Source organism: Haliaeetus leucocephalus, unplaced genomic scaffold (assembly GCF_000737465.1).
Source record: "Haliaeetus leucocephalus isolate CR32 unplaced genomic scaffold, Haliaeetus_leucocephalus-4.0 Scaffold802, whole genome shotgun sequence".
NCBI classification, from domain to species: Eukaryota; Metazoa; Chordata; class Aves; order Accipitriformes; family Accipitridae; genus Haliaeetus; species Haliaeetus leucocephalus.
In genome coordinates, this window is record NW_010973238.1 from 1,864,084 (window position 1) to 1,885,089 (window position 21,006).

Consider the following 21,006-nt stretch of genomic DNA (forward strand, 5'->3'; position numbering starts at 1 on the left):
TATAACACTTTCCAATTAATTTTTATTGACATATATTAGTATTCTTTTAAAAGGAAACCTTCCCAGCACTGCTGAGGGGGGGCAGTTAACCTTAAAGGTGAGGTGCTCCCCGTGTAAAAAAATTTCTGAATTGTGGAATATAGGCAAACTGGTGAAAAAAATAACCCTTAACCAGGTCACTTACCCTAACTACTTGACTATTCTTCTTCACGTAAATAAAAAAGAGCCTTTTTTTAGTCCAGTGGGTGAGTGAAAAAATGTTTTTTGTAGGATTCAGATGTGCATCCTGGAATCAAGACATGAAAAAGGGACTTTTTTGGCTCTGAAAAAAAAAAAAAATTGCTTTTCATATTCACCAAAGGGTACTTCAGGGATTTAACTTCCCAGAACATGGTTCATTTTTACTATGTTGTTGCCCTTTGGAGTCAGGTACAGTGTACTACATTTTGAGAAGTTATGAGTTTCTTTCGAAGTTTTCTTCAGAATATGAATTGTAGCTCTTGCTTGGATTTTCCAGTACTCATGTTAAAAAAAAAAAAGTCCCAACCAAAAATTTTGATAGTGACATATGAGACCAGGAAGATTGGAGCTCTTGGTGTTATGTAACAAATTTATAAAACAGCTTCAGAAAAGGACTGTAGTGACTGGGATACTCTGATTTTATAAATTTATTTCCCCCCCCTCAAATCAAAGGAGATGAAAGTGCAGTTCTAACTGTGCAAGCTTTGCTTATGTCTCTGTGGCTGTTCTCCTGTGATGTGCAGCTCCACACTTGCATTCCACACTACCATTATGGTAGACTCTGCTGTTGAAGTGGAGCGTAAAGGAAAGTAAGGTATCCCAGAGTTTGAGACGTTTTCTAGTATAAGCCAAAACTCGTTTGCTTGTGGCATATGATTTTCAGGAAATATTTGAGGGAGAAAGGATAGGAGGGTTAAGGTGTTTATTCAGAAAAACTGAACAGCAAATTGTTTTCATTACACTGTGAAAACTGTTCAGCAAGAAGTAAACATTCATATTTTTCTGAAAAGCAGCATGATGGTCCCTACTCTTTAAATTAAATCAAGGGAAAAAAAACCATGAATTATGAACTTCAGCAAAGTTCAGGAGCAACTGGGTATTTAAAAAGTACGCATACTAATGCTAACTATTGCTATTGGAAGCAATGGTCGAACTCCACAGACAAAACATCCCATAGTTCAGATCTGTATCCAAACCTCTTGCTTGAAAGTTTGGCCTGAAAATTTCTCAACAGTTAAATCATAAGATTCTTGATGCTTCTCATTTTGGTCCCAGCTGGGAATCTGGAAAGTGTAATGCTTAAGCTGAATATTCGCTTTGATTCTTGGAAATGGGAACAAGTTTCATCAGGAAACTGTTTCTTTTTTATTTTTATTTTTTTTTCCCCTGAATTGGTTTGCCTATTGCATATCGTTAGCAGATGGTGACACATATGCCATTTCCATAGTCTTCTATTTTGGTACAGGAGCTGCTAATTGTCCCATTTTGACTCTGGAGTGTATTAAGATTTGTTAATGCATCTCAGGTAGTTGTAATCCTGGCTTATGTTCCTGAATTATGTTAACAGAGTTGGAAGTTTTTAGTTCATCAGGCCCAGGGTATAATTGTACCTCTTCTGATAACTTTGTGGTTCTTCCAAAAAAACATCCCCCAAAATCACGAAACCCACAGGCTTTTAGTGAATACTGAGGTATTAGTAGGGAAAAGAGCTACCCTACGTCCACTGCAGTATGTGAGCAAGCTACTCTTCTGTCTTTAAAAATGATGGGGTTTGGGGTAGAGCAAATAATACACAAGTAAAGCAACGACACTTCCCCTGCCATCATGGCTGCTGGTGAGATCCCTGCTTTGTTGCACTTTAGAGTGGAATCGGCAAGAAACAAATCTATATACCAGGCTGAATCCCATTTCCCTGTCTCTGTAATTAAGATGCTATCGTCTCTTAGGATGTTTTCTAAGCAAAGTAATTTTGTTTTCTGTCAACCTGAATTGAGTACCTGTGCACCAAAACAAATATTGGAAGACTCCCTTTATATTTTGTCCAAGCTGACAGAAACATTTAGACCTAAGATGGCAATGCTATGTTTCATCATTTAAATAAAAAAAGACTGTTAATGTGACAGTCACTGCAGATTGTTTTAGGTTTTTATTGCTCCCCAAAAGCATTTTTGTTTTTGCTAGGTCCTGTAATAAGATTTTACCTGCAGGAAAAGCTGGCTCCAGAAGCCTGCCCTAATCCTGTTAGATGGCAAGCAGAGATGTTGCAGTCGTTGATGTGCAGGCAGGGGAGTTTTGGGACTTGGGCTTGGTTTGTGCTGTTAAAATTGGAAATGCTTAATCTAAGCCAAGGGGTCACAGTCATTTAATAGTTTGAGAAGGCTGTGGCTGTGCTTCTACCTTAGTGGCTCTTTTTGGTATTTGTTGAGAGAATGCATGGGAACAGCTGTGAATTTCCTGCATGTGTCACCTTTGCTTCTGAGTGTGGGACATCTACCTGCAGATCTGCCCATGGCTGCAAAACTTGTGGAGGTACTTCACTTGAGAATGCCCTTGCATTGCCACGCACCCAAATTAAACCAGCAATAGCACCATGTTCCTCTGCTGCATGAGGACATGTATGTTGCTGCTCAGTCATCTAATTTAGCAACAGAGCAATGGGAGGGAGAAAAGAGGAAACAGAGCCTGAAAGTTATTCAGTGATTTCTCTGGGAGACTCAAGGAAAGGAGAATAGCTCCATAGAAGGAAAAAGAAGACAGATTTCTAGTAGAGATGTTCAGAAGAAGGCTGTTCTGACCCTGCTGCTGCCTGGGGGTGTCACTTCCCAAAACTAGAAAGGGGAATTAAGATGATGATGTTACTGGGGAAGGGTGGGGATAATGAGAACAAGCTGAAGTTTGATGCGTTTCTTCATTTGATGAATGCAAATGGAGGAATACATTTAGTTTTATAACATTTCCACCGGGCTAAGCAGTGTCATTTTGTTTTATTATTGTTATTGCACCCTTGGTTTTGTTTTGAACTGCATACATTTCTTGTTTGCAATATAATCTTACACGTTTGCTTGCTGGCTTGTGTGTCCCACTACCCTCTGCTGGAAGAAATGAGGATTTTTCAGCTGTGTCCTTGTGCCCTGAAACAGTCCCAGTCCTCCAGCAGAAACGGGCTGTGAACTGGTTCGGGAGGACCCCAATTCTGCCCTGCTGTTGCTGGCATCCATCCTGCAGAGAAAAGACCTGGTGTATAAACTGTTGCTTGGTTTCAGAACAGTGCATGGCCGGGCAAGGTGGTATGCATGGGGTCTGTGATAGCAGGGTGCTGAATTGGATGACCTGTCCTATTCTGTTTTGTTACCTTGGCCATAGTTGCCAGGTCTGTTCCAGTTTATGATTAAAGGTGTTGCTAAAACAGTCTGACTCACTGATGTCCTGTCTCGAGAGGTGGCTGGTACCAGCTGGTGGCTTGAGAAGGGGTAGAACGTCCCAAGGCAGGTGGCCACAGGTGCCTGTTCTTCCCAAATGCAGTTTGTTTTATAGGTTGAAACATGAAAGTTTCTTGCATTTTTCTTTTTTTAAATATCAGCTAAAGTAATTTTGATCCCCCCCCCCGCTTAAAATCTTAATATATTAGGGCCCCCTTATACCAGCTATGCAAATGTTCTTCTTCAGTGCAGTGAGAATAAGGTATATAAATGTCATGCTCCCAGTTCACATTTCCATAAAACCCTTTTGGGAGGATATTCCAGAGGGAAATTAAAGATGGGATTCTAGAGAGGCTTTTGTTTTATTATTATATAGTTGCTCCAGTACTTGATATATGAGAATGTTTACACTTTCTGCCCTATCTTCTGCATCTATTTGCAATAGAGGTTCCTCTATCTCTTTGTTTTGTTCATCTCTTCTGTAAAATATAAAGTCCCTAATCTTTCTGGTTCACACAGGGAAACCTTGCAATAACTGCAGTAATTTTGCTGCATATGTGTCTAGAAACCTTCAAACAAGAGAGTTCCGATTAGGACTGGCTTCCTTTCCCTGCATAAGCAAGCTATTGCATAGATAAAAGAACTTGCGTAGCAGCTCTGAAGTGTGTTATTCAGGCCATGGACAGGTATTGTTTCCAGATTTCAAAGGCAAATACATGATCCAGGCAAGTCTGCAAGAACCTCTGGTCTTAATTAGCTGTAAATTTCCTGAACAGCTCTCTCAAGTCATGGAAGAAATTTAACTGCTATTACCAGCCTCACCAGATCTTCCTTCCCCTCCTTTGTACAATTCTCTCTAGCTGCCCCAGCACTGCAAAGAGCAGCTGGCAGATTTGTCAGAGCCGGCTGGATATCAGGGTGCATGCCCTCCCCAAACACCTGAATTTTGGCAGCAATGTCAGACCTTGCCTGCAGCTGGGTGGTCCTTCATGTCCTTCCAGCTCAGGCCATGCAAAATCCCTGACAGGGCTGGCTGGCATCTCACTGGTGGTTCATGAAGCAAGTGGCATGCGTGGTAGAGCGAGAAGGTCCTCCAGTAAGATATTCCGTACTAGTATCCACTACCCCAAGCAGCCCCGGCAGCCTTTTTCAATGCAGAGTTTTAACAAGGCAGCTTGTGCTCTGTTGCAGACCTGACACCCAGGCTGTCCAGGATTAAGCTCAGACATGGGCCGTCTCTGCTGGTGTCCTCTGCTTTTCTTCTTTTTCCCTGCATCTTGGAAAGCACATTAAGTCACCCCATTGTCCGCTAATCCAGTGAGGGCATAATCACAGAGTTCAGAGCTCATATTGAATGTTTCTTATGCGTATTGGCTCATTGTTAATTTAAGTGGCACACACCTTAATCTAATAGATGCTGTCTTTTAGTTAAGTAATTTCTCCAGTAGCTGTAAAGGGATGGTATCTTGTGAAATTTAATTTCTTTCTACTGAGCTCATGGGGAAAAAGAGTATCTAAAAAGTCAAATTAACTTTTCAACATGGGTAATACAGACTGTATCTTTTCACTGATGCTACCATCCCCCTCCTTATCTCATAACATTTCTTTACCTGTTTCTCTCTCTCATCACGGCATACTTGTAATGACCTACCTTGCTTCCACTACACCACTATCCCATGAATTCAAACACTGAACGTGTACTATATGTGTTCTGCCGGTATGTGGCTGGGGAATACAGTGAGCAAAGTCTATACAATTCCTTCTGTTCCAGTAGCTGGGATCACCTCAAGTGTGTCTGAGTTAGGCTGCTGATAATTTGAACTTACTTTAAAACGCAACTCTGTAGGAGCAGTCCGCCTCACCTTTCTGCATTGCTGGTGGATTCATGCATGTATTGACAAGGATGAGCACAATAGGGAAACCACTGGAGAAGAGCCTTCAGTCAGGGAGGAGCTATCCTGTGCGTTTTTTCCATCAGAGGGGCATGGGATGTGGCAAGTGCAATTCCATCTATCCAACAAAAACTTGGGTTACGGATTGCTGAGAGGTCTGGAAGATCATGAGGGTCACTAGTGGTATAAAACTCAAATAACTGTGTTCTTCATTACTCAAGGAAATAGGACTCTGGTGGACTCAAGATGAGGGGCTGTCTCTTTTTAGCACTGCTATAGCAGATGTGGCATTCATTTAATAATTCTGATGTTTACAAATTAGAAGCACAAGTTTGCATTCTACATGGCATCATTGAAAATGCTCAGAAAAACTCAGCTTGTGTAGCATGTGCATCCCTTTCAGACACTGCGAAGTATCTTTTGACCTCCCTGGACGCTGTGCTGGGCAGCTGGACTATGATTGTTGCTGGAAGTGGTACACATAGGAGCATAGACTGAGGGCAGTGCAGCCACATGCATTGGTAACTTGGCTGTGTTATGAGTTACTGGTTCATACAGCATCTTTTGGAGGTAACTCCCCGATTTCCCATTTAGCAAGGTTTCTGCAGCTTGATAATTCCCGTATGTGAATTTTGGAATGGGCTGGAAGTCATTCAGCTGCTGCAGTACAGAGATGCTGGTGGCCGGCCATATCCAGACAGAACTGCAAAGGAATGTTACTGGGCAGCAGTTCCTTCTTTTTCTAACCAAATGGATTTAAAACTTTTAGTGTGACAGGGCAACTAGTGTCTCTCCTGCTGTGGTTATTTTGCAGTGACTTCTTACTGTCCTCCTCTTCTGTTGTGAACCAAAGACCACCCATACACTCAGCTCTCTTATTAGCTGCTGGAAAAAGTGGGGTTCGATTCCAGCTGCTCGGCATGGTACTGATACAAGGTTGGTGCATGTTTGAGAAGCCCTGGATCACACTTGTCCTTGCCACTTCCAGCTTGTGTGACATTTTAGGCTTTGCAAAGTCCAGGGCTGAGAAAGCAAACCCGGGAGCTTCACATAAGGGGGTTTGTCTCTTGATCTGTGGGATCGCTCTGTAACTTGCACTCAGAGTCTGCTCTGATTTGCCCATGCACTGACAATTGGCTCCTTTTCATGAGGCACCAAAGGGTTTACTGCTGCTCAGGGTGACTCTGCTTGCAGCCCATTAGATGCTTGAAGTGCTGTGAAGACCTACTGTCTCACTTTGATGTGAGCATTATCCTTCTCCTAATATAAAAATGTTATTGTGTACTCTGAAATCCAGCCTATATATACCCTAGAATCAATGTGCAATGAATGCCTTCAATTTGAGGTGCAAATAAAAAGCTGGGCATTTCAAGTGATGCTACACTATTATAGCATATTCCTTTACAAGTATATCTAAACAAGAACTCTGTCTTGGGCTTTCATATATGTCACTAAGTGCTAACCGACACTGTGTAGGTCCTTAATTCACTGCAGGACAAAGCAAATTTCAAAGCACTGTGTAGAGAAGGATTTTGCTGGTTTGATCTGTATTTGCAAATGAGCCCAGCCCCTGCCTGCCCAAGCCCTTCTGCTGTGAGCAACTGAATGCAGCTCCCGGCAGTAAGTGACGTCTTTCCTACTTTTATGGGTGCTCTACCAGGTTTCTGGGCTCCCAGCAGCTACTGAGCATGCAGAGAGCATCTCTGCAAAGCATATGTGTTGAGCCCAGCACAATCCAGTCCTGTCTGCTCACCATGCACACAATGTAAAGTCACATTGTGTGTGTAGCTCATAAAAGTATGTCCTGCCCACTGGCTGCAGGGTCAATCTGTGCCTGTGCAATAGGTCTGGGATGGCTGGATGGCTTCTGAACCTGAGGATGATAATGGATATGTTTACCCCTGTGCTTGTCTCACTCAGAATTATTTATTGGTAATCTTGTTTCTTCTCTATATTTCTCCCACATCAATTCACATGACGATAATGGCTTTTCTCAGATACTTGGAGACTATTTAGAAAGGGAGAAAGGGAACATGCTCCAGAGCTTTCAAGCAGCTTGCGAAAAGTGTAGAGTGTATTTTACTTTGGGGGTGATGTATAGCCCAGATAATACTTTTCACCAAGGACCATTATATCTCAAGTTGACTTTTTAATTGATTTAGCTCCTCTGATCTATACATTGCAAGACATGAACCACTAGCCTTTGGACAGAGTCCAGGGTGTAATGGAAGGTTCACTGAAACCCCATCAGCTCTTGTTAAACCTGAGTGAATTTCAGCCCAGAACATTTCTTGTGAATCATTAACCACAGTTAAGCAGGTGATGGATTTGAACCTCTGTATCTAGTGTTCAGCTATATTTCAATTAGGAAGGAGCTCATGAAATTCATGAGGGTTTTGGTGGTGGGGTTTGGGGGGATTTTTTGCCTCTTGTGGTGGATAACTGCACCTGGAAACCCAGGGCAGATGTTTTGATATCTCCCACTTATCACCAGCATGAGCTGTTCCATGTGGCACTTAGTTTCTGTTTTTCAGTAGTAAGTTCTGCAGCATTTACTTCTCCTTTTCCCATTTTAATGTAACATTCGGATTTGTTATTCTTTACTTTGATATCACTTTCTATCAGTACAACTGCTGTACTCACAGTGAGGATGTAGTGCTATGGCAACAATATATTATCTGCAATCTTGCCAATGAGTAAGATATGGTGCAGAAATTAGTTCATTTATCCAAATCTGATGTGACAGAGCTGAACAAAGGACCTGGCTGTCCTGAACCTCCAGCTATTTTCACAAGACCTTCTGTTCTGTTTCATGTTGGTTATGACACTCAGATACATTCTCTTCTGACTGTTTCCAGTGATGCCTTGTTAAACCTACAGATGTCTTAGCACCTTGGAAAATATTTTTAGATGTACAATAATCTGCAAGCTATCTTTGGTAGTGACAAAAAAATGGAAAATGAGCTTTTTTTTTTTTCTCTTCTGTTACTATTCCAGAAAGGTACTTTTCTGTAATTTCAGGGTAGGAAAGAGCATATAAATGGAAAAAATCTCGCCCAGGCTGGGATATGTGAGAAACGTGTTAGATTTTCACTGCTGAAGACTGAGAGAGCTCTGCCCTCCCTGCTGTGTGGTGCAGACTGGGCAATGTACAGCCTTCAGGGTGCTGTCTTGCACCTTCTCTGTCCTACATACACACTGGTGGAATGGGCTTTAGGGTGCAATGATTACATCTAATTCTAAATTCTTCTAAAATGTGGGTGTTCAGAATCAGTCAGTTGATAGCCCTTTCATTTATGGTCCAGCTGGTACAGTGCTGGATTTGGAAGATTTTAACCTCTGTGTACCTGTCCTTCCTCTGATGTATCATCTCAGCCATCCAGACTGTTGTGCCTTTCAGGGTAGGGCAGCTTTCAGGCAGCCCAGTACACTGGGTCCAGCTCCCAGGATTGCTGGATATTGGGGTAATGTTAGAAATGGTAGATCTTTGGTCAGATCTGGTGATGATTAGAAATTGTTTACATGGATTTTACAGTACACAAATTGGTACATGTTCTTAACAGTCAGGGTTTGGCTAGAAACTCTTGGAGATGAATCAAACCAGGACAGGCTGCTACAGACTTATGGACACAGTTTGAAAGTTTTCAGTGAAATTAGTACCAGTGCTTAGTCAACTGATGTTTGCTTGTTGACCCCTCTTAACTAATTAGTCCCTACTTCACTGAGCGACTTCTACCTGCATGCACTGAATCAGCTATTTCATATTACTGTTTTACCACTCTAATGGTGGGAGAAGTTGATTCAAGTTAAGAGATGCTTCCTTTTCCGCATTATAAACCCATGCCTTGTGATTTGTGGAGAAATAAATTGTTTTGTTGCATATCAGCCATCTGTTTGAGGGGAAGGATGTGTGGTAGTCTCAGATCAAACATTAGGTGCAGCTGAGCAGCCAAATAGACAATCCTTGGGGCCTTCTTATTAGGTGTGGGTAAGTAGCGAAAGTTTGGGTGCCTCTCTGTACTCTTGAGGTTCCCACATCTTCCCTGTGCACTACACAAGCAGATTTCACTGTCTTTCTGTTAGCAAGAGAAGGGTTGTAGCCTCCTGCACCATGTTCTGCTCCTCATCTCCAGCCTCCAGGCATCCAGCACCCCAAGGGGGCCTGTTTGCACACATGCTTGTTGTGCTCCAAGCAGAGTGTAAAATGAACCACTGGCCTTGTTTACTACGTAAATCACAGACACATCCTCACACAACAGCCCATCAACAGGAGCGGTGTGCCTCACCCCTGCCCAGTTCAGGAGAGGGTGGTGGGTGCCCAGAGCTGGGCTCCAGGGAAGTGAACACCAGGGCCCTAACAGAGACGCTTTGAGATCTCCAAAATCAAAGGTGATTCTTTCTCTGTCCTGCAGTGGGGAAGATGGTCTGTCAGTAGTTCACGTCTGATTTGCAAAAGTACTAACTGGGGCGGAGAGGGGAAGCAGATGGCTTTCAGTCACTCTGCAAGCCAATGTCAGAGCCAAGACTAAAACCCAGTTCGTGAAATCCCAGGCTCCATCCTCTATGGCCTACTGCCTCTGTAAGCATGTGTAAGGGTTTAATGAAAAACACCAAATCTTAATTTAGAGCAGGATTCAAGAAAAATGTCCTATTCAATTACTTAATTATAGGTGAACCATAATTATAAGAAACAAACATGTCTTGCTACAAAGCATCAAGCAAAAAACCAAAAGGATTATTTGTTGTTTAATTTAGCAGAGGAAGGCAGCTGATGATGCATAAGTCTATCTGACACCTAGCAACTTGTGTTATCCATTTGTTAATCTTTTTAACTTTCCATTTTATTAGGATAGGGTTTCAAGAGCAAATAGGATAAATGAGATTAAATCTGTCACCCTGAATTACTCTCCTTTGAGTTATCAGCAGAATCACTCTATGTCGGAGAAGTATAATTATGAGGAAAATGCTGCCTGTGTAATTGTGTGCTTCATTCAGAAGAATTTGAGATCCATAATTATCTCTAGTATGCCACGGTGGCGTGTGCTGGCTCTTAATTTCTACAGTAAACAAAACCATTGAAGGTTTCTCTCCTGAGCAGTTCTTGATATAGCATGGCTGGTACCTGCAACAGTAGTAATATTATCCATCAGGTCTCCTGGTTCAAGTGAGGGGTCCAAACTAACTTGGAATAGAGCACTCATCGTACATTTATTTTCACATCTACCTTGAACTTAAATGTTCATTGTGCAGTGAGGAATAATGGCCATGGGGAGCAAAGAGTCTTCTGAGCTGTAGATACACCAGGTGAGGCATGTCTAGCTGCTTATGCAAAAAGCAAGTCATAGCACATCTGGTGCTGTGTTCCATCACTTAACTTTTCGGTGGTCCAAGGATGTTGCCTTTGACCTCTGCAATGACCATGATTCTGCAGGTGCTCCAGCAAACACAAAGGGTATAGCTTTCTTTGGCAATAATTAAGCTGTAATAGAAAAGCTCTGGGTTAGGACTTGGTGGTTTTGCTCCTAGATGTCAGTGCACATCAGAAATCTTGGGGTTTAGTTTTTCTGTCAGAAAAATCTGGTGGTGGTGCTCCGTTAGGGGACTATACACTGCTCTTGGCTCTACTTAATTTATATGGCCCTATAAAATCTGTGGTACCCTTCGTGCTATATATTCCACTGTGAGATGAGTTGAAGACACAAGACTGTAGCCTCTTGAAATTTTGGGTTCAACAACCAAAGAAAGCTTTGAATCCATGTGTTGTTTATCTAGATTCATAACAACTTCTGCTAGAAAAAGCAACTGAAAAGTTCAGCTAGATTGTCCCATAGATCGGCATTATTGCTGCTGGAAGCAGATTTCCTGGAGAGAGGATATGCACAAAGTATAAAGAAACTCACTACAGGTCCTGCTCAAACATTTCTGCAGCTTCCTTCTTGAGGCAGAGAGCACAGAGGGTCAGCAGCCAGACTTTTGCATGATGGATTAGTGATAAAACAGCCTGCCAGACTTGGATTAGAATTTCTGTTACGTTGCCTAAAATTATGTGTGCATTAGGGGAGAGGGGTAAGGAGGATGCATCATTTCTGGGGAATCCTAGTAGCAATTTTATTTTCTTTTTCAGACCTTTTTACAGTTAGGAGCCAGGGCTTGATCTCCACATCTGTTTTTATCAGTCAGTCTAGTTTACAAATGAGGCCCCTTTTGTCCCATCTAATTTTATGTGATCTGTGATGCTGCATAAAGATTTTGGGAAGAAAAAGTTGAAGGATTGTGAAGAGACCTTCTGGCTAATATGTACAATGACTCACTCTATCCTTTATTTCAACTTCCATGAAGTATTTTCAGATACACTATTTACGCATTAAATGAGCTGTTCAGTTTAGCTTATGGCTAAAGTTTTTCCTAGTATTTTGATGTATTTGTTGGGAACATGACAAAGTAAATTACAAATGAGAACATTAACAAATCCTTACATTAATCATCTGAGACAGTCTCTCTCATTGTAATCTTGTTCTGAGTAACTAGTTATCTGTAAGAAAGGGTTTCCTGTCCCTTGATTTGCCAACTTATTTGACTTTACTGCCAAGGAAATCTCTCCTCTGTGGTTGACAAGCAATGGGTAACTTCATAATCTTTCTCTGTGTAGGCAGTTTCTTCATGGGAAGAAATTAAGTCAGTCATGCCCATTACTGAATCTAATTTTACTGTAATTTAGAGGGAAGAACCCTTCCCTGGGTAGAATACATTCTATAACTGCTTATTTCAGGATTTCTTTTGCTTTCCTCCAAAGTATCTGGCAGAAACTGTTGTTAGCGACAGGCCTGCAGCTTGCTTGGCAAAGTCACTGCAGCACATTTCATGGCAAGTGAGAAACTTCTGCCTTGCCTTGGTTTTCAGTCATCGGCAGCTGCTTTGAGGAAAACTGAGCATGGCAGCAAGTCAGTATGACCTCGCTGCATGTTGAAATTCCACCTCCTGGTAAACGTACGGGTATTAGTGTACCTCATGGAGTCAAGCTGTCTTCAGCTGGGTCTGCCTGAGCTAGTTCATCTCCATCAGCTTTCTCTTCTACAAGACGTGCTGTTTTACCCAAGCTCCATGACCACCTGGATGAGATCCCAAATGCAAGAGAAACAGAGAGGAATTCAGCTTTCCTCCACTGAGCTCTCAGCCCTTTCCTATTCTTTTAGTAGGTGTTAATTTCCTGGGCCTTTCCCTGCTAAGACCAGTCCCAGGAGAAACCCATGCTTCTGTTCCCCCTGCTGTGGGCTATAGTAAAGCATCCCTACTCAAGTGAGATTTATTTTTTCTTTCTCACCTAGTCAGCCTGGAGGTTTCGCCACAGACAGATCTTGCTCTCGGCTTTACAGTTCATTCCTCCTGGGTGGGATTTGTCCATCTTTTACTTGCTCCAGGCCAGACTGATTGAAGCACACACAAGGAAAGGTCCTTTTAAAAGCAGTTTGTAGCAGTGCAATGTTAAAAGCCTGGCTGTGAAGAGGAGGGTAGCACAAAACAATCTCTTCCTGTCTGCTCACAAAGAAATGGGAGGAGAAAATGTGGTACCCTTCTAATGCTGGCCACAAGAGTGTATTTAACAGTGTCCCTTCAAGGTCAGTAACACCATTCTCAGCTGTTCAAAACAGCATATCGGTAGCAAAACCAGTGTGAATTAGATTTGGGAAAAGGCTGGTTGCTGTTGTTTTTTCTTTCTCTTTGCAGGCTTCAGCCTGGCAGATAACCAGATTTAACTGTAGATGTAATTCAGGCACAATACAATCCAGAATATGTGGGCTGATGTATGATTTATGCTAATGGCAGCAAGGTATTGCTATTGAATGGCTGTCTACTTAGCAGCTTTGGAGGAGTCCCTGGCTGTCAAGGCAGGTAGAAATCTAAGGAGCCACTCAGCAGGGGTCTTACTTTTTTCAAAGCCATTCTCCCCCATTTTTCCTTGTTTATATTTGCAAGATTCATGAGATTGATCAGATTTTTCCCCTCAGCAACCCTATAACATCAAACCTCTTTATGCAGAACAGAGAAGTAGATTTGGTCTATAAATGTCTGAGTGAATAAACACTGCTTTTTATTGGGTAAAGTTGCCTGTCAGACAGGCTGTTTTCTGCCTTGGACCTGCCCTTCTCTGCTGGTGAGAAGTGCTGCTCTTTGCAGCTGGAACAGTTTTCCTATAACTAACAGGCATTTCTCCATCCTCTTTCCAAAGTCTCCTACTTTTTCTCCTTTTCCCTTTATCTTCAGTTCCTCTCAGTTACGTTTGCCAGGTAGACAGCAAGCCTTTCCGGAGTTTCTGAAAAGTGTTCACATGGCAGATGCCATCCACTTTATTTTTGATACTGCATTCTTACATTCTGCTGACACCTGCAGAGCCCATGCTTGGTCTGACTAAACTTTCCCCCAAGGAGAGGTTTTGTAGTGTTGGTTCTGGGTGTTACTTGGAGTTGAAAACCACTCGGGGAAGCGTAGTGAGAAGTAGTGTGCTTCTCTTTCTACCTGCTGTGGAGATCAGTGGTTTAAGAATCCTATTTTGCTTTACACCAATGAAAATTGAAAGTAACACCAGCTGCAACAAAGCTATACAGAAGGTTAACAGAAATGCAACAATGGGATGAAGCTTTTACACAGAGAAGGAAAATGTCAGGTTGCAAATAATGCAATAGGGTTGCAAAGCCCAATGAGCCATGTGAACAATTGGTGCTTTCTGTGCTATGGAACAAAGCAGCTTTACAGAGATGTACTTTAGATCACTGAAACTGGCTCTATGGAAATTTCTGTTGTTAAACTGCATATTCAGCCTTGCTTCACGGAGGGGACAAGACTACTTCTCTATGTGAAGGTGGTGAATGGGATGAAACTACGTGTTACAGCCAAAAGAGCCCTTACCTGTAACTTTTCTTCTCCATAGGTGCCCCTGGTTGACAAAAGCCATCTCCCCAGCCATCCCAGTGTACAATGGGCTCGTGTTCTTGTTTGTACTGGCAAACTTCAGCATGGCAACTTTCATGGACCCTGGAGTTTTCCCACGAGGTAACAGAGAATGGGACTGTTGGGGGGCGGGATTTGAAAACCCAAGCCAAAGGAGGTGTCAGGTATCCAAATATGCTGTTTGCTGACTAGTCCCCTTTTTTCTGGTATTCTTTCTTGTAGACTTTATTTCTTATCCTCAGCTGCCAGTAGAGGTGGGATAGTAGTGAAATGCTGGATACCCTCCACCTTTCTTCTGAGCTAGGAGGTATCAGTTGTCCTTGCACTTGCTCAGACTGGCAGTCGAGGGCACAGGGTTGCGTAGAATGGTTCTCCTTGAGTAGCTCTCCTGACTGATGTGATTGCGATTGCCATCCCCTGTGTCATGCTGGCACATTGGATTTAAGTCACTGTCTTCACAATAGGTAGCAGAGCATGGTGGAGGGGAGAGGCTAAACTTTCTGAAACAGCTTCATCAAACCAGACCTTCCAGAAAGCCTTAAAACAAATGCAAAAGCATTCAACGCTAAACAAACATAATGATCAAGGCTTGCCTTAGAGTATCTAAAAATGTATACATTTAGAAAGATATGCCTGCTTAAATTAGTACTGATTCACAGCTGATTAAATAGGATAAAGATTGCTCAGCTTTTGTAATGGAAACCACAGTGCAGCTATCTCTTTTAACACATCCTAATGAGAGAATTATCACCTAATTTTATCTGTCTTCTAATAATTATTCACATGCAGTTTGCAGCAGAGCCTGCTCTAGGCAGTCTTGCTAAACCAATGGATCTGTGCTCTCTGCAAGCTGTGCTTTCTCACCTCTATCCACTGAATTCAATATCTATTTTGAATTGCTACCTGACAAGAACAAGGTACCTGTCCTGCTGGCTTCCCTGAATAGCAAGTGCCAGGTTTCTCCAGGTAGCAGGGTCTAATGATGAGCATGTGTCTGTCATTCCTTTCAGCTGAGGCTTTTGAACCCCTGATTAAGTGTTGCAGTTAAGGAAATAATTGTGTGTAAAGGCAAGCTAAGGCAAAGTGAAGATTCATTCATTTGTGCAAGATTAAGTGATGCAGTGTTTAGGTGCTTAAAGGTACAAATAGATGCTAGTGAGATTTTCAAAAGAGCTTAAGCACTTAGAGCTTTTAACAAGTTTCCTGGACTTTTTAGTTCCTCCATCTCAGCAGAGATAGCAGTGGTTAAGCTAAAATGCTTTGGGTGTGAGGTTATTGAAAGCATACATGCCCTTTGCCTTTGGTAGGAGGAGAGCTGGAATAAAATTGTTCAGTTATGAAAATCTCAGTCTGGGAATCTAATATCTTTGTGCAATGTAATTCCCTCAGACCGGAGCCTGCAGCTGGGCACTCACCATGCCCTATGAGTGATCAGTTCTGAAGGTATTGTAAATTCATACCTTCCTTTGCACTTGTCTAACTTCCTTTTGCAAACAAGTTCTTTATTTTGGACTTTGCATTTAAAGGAGAAACACGCAGGGAAATAAAATAGAAACTTTGAAACTTTCTCATCACCTTCCCTCCCTTCCAGTCTCCCTTAACATAAGGGAGTCAGGAGCAAAGCAGGAAGAGGAGGAGTTCCTACAGCTCACCTTTCTTCTGTCTCTTTCTCTTCATTTGTGGCCTTGGCCTTATATCTGTATGCTGTGCATGTGCTTGGTCTGGAAGAGGCTGGGAGCAAGGAGAGTGGGGAAAGGATGAGAAAAGGGATGGAAGTCATCCTGGAGGAAAGCGATGGAGTAGGAGTTTAGATGTGTGAAGGAAGCAAACTGATAAGGAAAAGAAAAGATGGAAAAGACTATAAATACCAGTGCTGGGAGGAAAGAGGAGCAGATGTTACTTCAGATCACAAGTGTGCATGTGAAAAAAGCTATCACCACCCCACGCTGCCCGCAGAGCTGCCAGCGCAAGGAGTTCAAAAATTGTAGGAATGATTTAAAATGAATATACAATAGACCTATTTGCTTTCTGTTATTGAAATTAGGTTTAGTCTTCTTGGTTTTCAAGCTTCTTAACACATTTCTGATAGTTACAAATTTACTTCAAAACCAAAACAACAAATAAGCACTACAAAAGCTGAGATTCTAATGAAATCACATGATTCCTTTAAGGAAGCCCCCAAAAATCGTAAGATACGTTATAAAGACATGAGACTTGGCTGCCCTGTGTCAGTGGATCAGAGTATGAGAATCTATGTAGTAAGATACAGTCCTCTGCCAACGTATTCTTCTGCTCTGATGACAGAAAGCTGGAAACAAACACATTTTTAGCTATATTGTATGAGCTTACAGGTTCTCTGGCAGATAGAACTTGGCCTATGGGGGAAGTAAACCCAGCTCACTCTTGTATTGTTGAAGAGGGCCTGGATCAAACTCCCAGATCCATTACTTGTTTTTTAATCATTTTTTGATTTGTTGGCTCTCTGAATGTTTCTGGTATGAATCAGGATTGGGTCTGTGCGAGCGAGTTGCCAGTAATACACCAAAATGAATGAGAACGAAAGGAAGTATTAAGTCACTGAAATTGGGGCTACCGTGACAAATCTGATTTACAGCCTGGGTTGAGACTGGCAATGTTCGTTGCTGGCTAATTATAGATACCAACTACAAACTGGCTTCCAGTATTTTTGATGTGAATCTGTTTCATAAAAACTCTTCAAGTGTGTGTCAGTTCTGCAAGGCTAATATGTTTATGTGCATGTAGGTATATACAATGTACAGACTTTTTGTCTGCATAATCAGTTTTTTCACAAGAGCTTAAATGGTTTGACTGTTCTAGTGTCTTGTTTTCATATGCCCGCATGTATTATACAGCACAGGCTAGTTTATAATAGTATTGAAGAACTTACAGATTATATTTATAGAAGTGTCTAAGGGATGTAGAGTCTAGCTCCCACTAAGAGTCCCACTGACTAGTTATGAAGGAAAATTATAGAGAATGGTGCCAGTACAGCACTCTGCTTCCGTGCACAAACATTAATCCAGAGAATACTCTTGCAGGGTAAATACTGTAGCTGAGCCAGATCCCAAGATAAGTGAAGGGAGAAACTCCCTCTGAAGTCAATGGAAATTGGATCATGATAACACATCTAGAGAAGATTTAATATAGAACTAAATGACAGTGATTGATGCCCCGCTGGGACAATATTATCAAATTCCACTTAATTTGGAGCCAGTCAACCAATGCCAGCTGCACTATAATGTTTAACCAGGTGTTAGATAGATGTGAACTTCTTAGATTTTCTCTGTCAAAAGGAAACAAATAAAGATCACAGGAATCTAGAATAAAAGATGAACTTTCATGAACATCATTCTCATTTTTTTCCTTTTCTTCCCAATATATATTTGTCTATTATAGACTGGCTTTTATTTTGTGCATTTATTTTTAAATGGCCTCTTTTCTTAAACAGGGAAGCGCTTAGCTGAGATGATAAACCATCTGCCCTCCGTTTTATCCCTAATAAGATAACTGTGGTGTTGTCAACCTCATCTTACTAATGGCAAAGAGAGGCTAAATGACTAGCTCAAGGCCACAGAGTGAGAAAATTAGAATACAGGACTTCCTGACTCCCAGTCCTGTGCTCAGATCAGTAGACCATGCTGCCTTTGAGAGAGACGAGATCTTCCCAGTTGTGTACTGTTACTAGAGCAACAGCATTCTGGGTATGCTATGAAGAGGTGAGCATAGGTTATACTATAAAGAAGTAAGCACTGGTGCAAGGGCTTGTCGCGGGCACACAAATTGCTTCAGAATGTTATATCTCACTGTGGCATCAGAATCCCTGGAGCAACAGGTCTTTGGGATGATTATGAGCTGACACTAGAGTGCTGAACAAATCGTCACTCAGGGTCACCTGGGTTGATTTTGGGGTTTGAGCTAGCACAACTTTCTTCTAATATCTGTTGATGTAATTTCTTTCACTTTATGTGCTGGTAGGCTCGCATTGAATTAATCCCAAATGCATGCAGCAGAAGTTCTTACAACAAGGGCTTGGGTGATTTCTATCCCCTCTGACTCTAGGCTGCAGCTCATCTTATTCATCCTGGTTGTAAATGCTGGCTAAGACTCAAACACCTCTCTTTGTCCAGGGGCTGGTGCGTGAGGCAGCACAGCACTCCTCTGGGAAGTGCTAAAATGAGCCCTGATCACTGAAGTGTTCTGCAGCCTGGACAACATGTTCTGACAGTCCATCACTTCTACCACTGTGTTATTTCTCTGACAAGCCCAAGAGCACGTGCAGTGCCACTGTATCCAAGGCACTGACTGGATTAGCTCTTTTATCTTTACCCTCTTATTTCCACTAACTTTTAGTTTTGCATTGAGCAGCAGATGAAGATGAAGATAAAGATGACGACTTCCGAGCTCCACTGTACAAGAATGTGGAGATTAAAGGAATCCAAGTACGGATGAAATGGTGTGCCACCTGCCATTTCTACCGTCCTCCACGCTGCTCTCACTGCAGTGTCTGTGACAACTGTGTTGAGGTAACCGTTCTGTTGATTATGTGATCTGTTGGCTTTGCCTCAGTGATGGGGTTGCACATACTACTGGAAACATGCAGTTGGGTGCTTCCCCCAGTATTTCAGTTCTTGGAAGTTCCCAGCTGTAGCCTTGTTGATGGACTCCTACTAATTAGTACCATTTGAAAGATAGCCCTCAGTTATGATGTACGTTACATATGCAGTAATGTTTGATGTCAGCTTTGTTGCCAGTGATAATTAGAATAAAAATTTATAGTGCTCGCTATGTCTTCCTTGGAGTAGCTAAGAAGTCATGAATCTAAAAAAGGGGTGAATGGAAGAGTTGATGCAGAGGCAGAGTTCAGGAGAGCAAAAAACTCAGGGTGAACCATTGTCATGTGTGACCTTAGGGCTCATCATTTAATTTGGAACAAACTGGTGCGTACATTAGTGGACAAGCAGAGAAGCTAGAATGGTGTGTGAGCTTTAGGAAAACCAAACTCAGAATTCAGCAAGTGGTTCTCCAGTCAATGGAAGGACCCCATGTTTGTTTCAACACCCCAGCTCAGAGCATGAACTCATTCACATTTCTAACGTTGGTCTCTCTGAATTATGGGACTTTCATGTTTCTTGATAGCCCTAGGGTCTTGGTGAGGCACACAGGATTTTTAAAAAATAACCCCCAAACAGTAAGATGTGCTGTTAGGCTATAAACATCTCCCAAACTTGTAAGTAGAGAGTGCTGTATCCACAGCAGTGTATTGCCAGGGGGAATTTTTTATTGTGGAGCTAAAAATTCCACTTTTTAAGGATCATTTCTGCTGCAAGGTCTATTTTTTTTCCAATAGAAAGGTAAAATCTTTAATATGTCTAAAATATATTCAGCTGTGCCATTAAAATGAAAGGAATTACGAATCAGAAAGGGAAAAAATACCAGAGTCAGCTGGAATGCTGTAGAGACCATCTTTGTCCTAATCCTCTTTGCCATAAGCAAGGGAATAGTCCCAAAGAAAGCAGCACAGTTACGTGTGAGAGAAAGGCTATCTGGGTTTATCTTGTGTCAGTCATTTTCTCCTTCAGGGCGATATATATCTAAGTTATGGTTATCTGGAAGCAGTGCTGTGCCTAGTAACCATTGATAAATAAGACAAGGCTATCCTGTTGTGGAAGGCCTTAGAAGGATGTGGGATTTGAGAAGATGGGGAGTAAGGAGCTGCCGAGGTCCCTGAGTAGAGGGTAATAGCCACAGCTATTCGTAAGTTGTGTCACACAATTTCTTTAGACTGCTGTGAACTGTTGAATAGAGCTGGAATTTTTTTAGAAAATCTGAGTTGTATATTCCTAGTCTTAAAACAGAAATGTTTTCACTAATTCTAGATCCTGAGGATTGTTTAGATAATGATAAATTCTCAGTTGTCCCATGGAATTTCTTTCTTCTGCCCTCCCCAGTGGCTCAGCATGAAAGTTCATTTTCAACAAATGAAGTTTTCTCACAAAAAGATTGCTCAAAACTCACTGGTATAAACACTTGCAATTTCGTGCTGCCATAAGGCCTCCATGGGAGTCAGTTCTGCAGCAGAAATCCAAAAGTAACCTAAATAAAATAACAGAACACAAGGTGACTCTGCCTAGCTGTCCAGAAGTTTTATTGATGGTCAGATTGGTTAAATGTTCCTTACTATTCTGGTGGGCAGGTAAGAAGCTCTGCTTGTATAATTAAATTATGACTGCTGTGGAGGTATATAGGCAAAAAGCATTAATGACTTCTGAATCAATAAATCGTGGTCTTAAACAGCGTGCTTTATTGATTCTTGTGATGCTTGTTTCCCACTCACCTGTCTATTCTAGAAGAGCTTGGAGACAGTGATAGGAGTGACTCTACTGGCTTTTCCGTGTGGAACCCATTCAGGGTTGTAATTCACATCTTTTCACTTTCTGTCTAGAATGTGCAAGAAAAATTCTTATCCCAAATATAAAACTTTTGAGCTAATTTGATAAAAAATAACAAATAACAAAATCTGACAACACTTGCAGAAATCAAGTCAGTTAAAACTTAAAGCCTGCTGTGACCAGAGGGACCCAAAAATGAATCTGTGACAAAAGTAGTCAGATTTTTGTTTTCTTTACTGAAGTGTTTGCAGTGGGTACTTATATACTTTCATAACGGATAGGTATTTTGGGCTGCATACAACCAGATTTGCATAATAG

The 21,006-nt window shown here is 41.8% G+C and overlaps 1 protein-coding gene across 2 annotated transcripts in view; it reads left to right on the top strand.

Annotated features, from left to right (window-relative positions):
* Nucleotides 1-21,006, top strand: part of ZDHHC8 (zinc finger, DHHC-type containing 8) — a 117,965-nt gene that overhangs the window by 79,852 nt on the left and 17,107 nt on the right. For both annotated transcript variants that reach the window (XM_010581685.1, XM_010581687.1), the window contains exons 2-3: nucleotides 14,259-14,380; nucleotides 18,665-18,822. In XM_010581685.1, coding sequence (XP_010579987.1) covers nucleotides 14,259-14,380; nucleotides 18,665-18,822 — 280 coding nt within the window. The remainder of the gene's footprint in view (nucleotides 1-14,258; nucleotides 14,381-18,664; nucleotides 18,823-21,006) is intronic.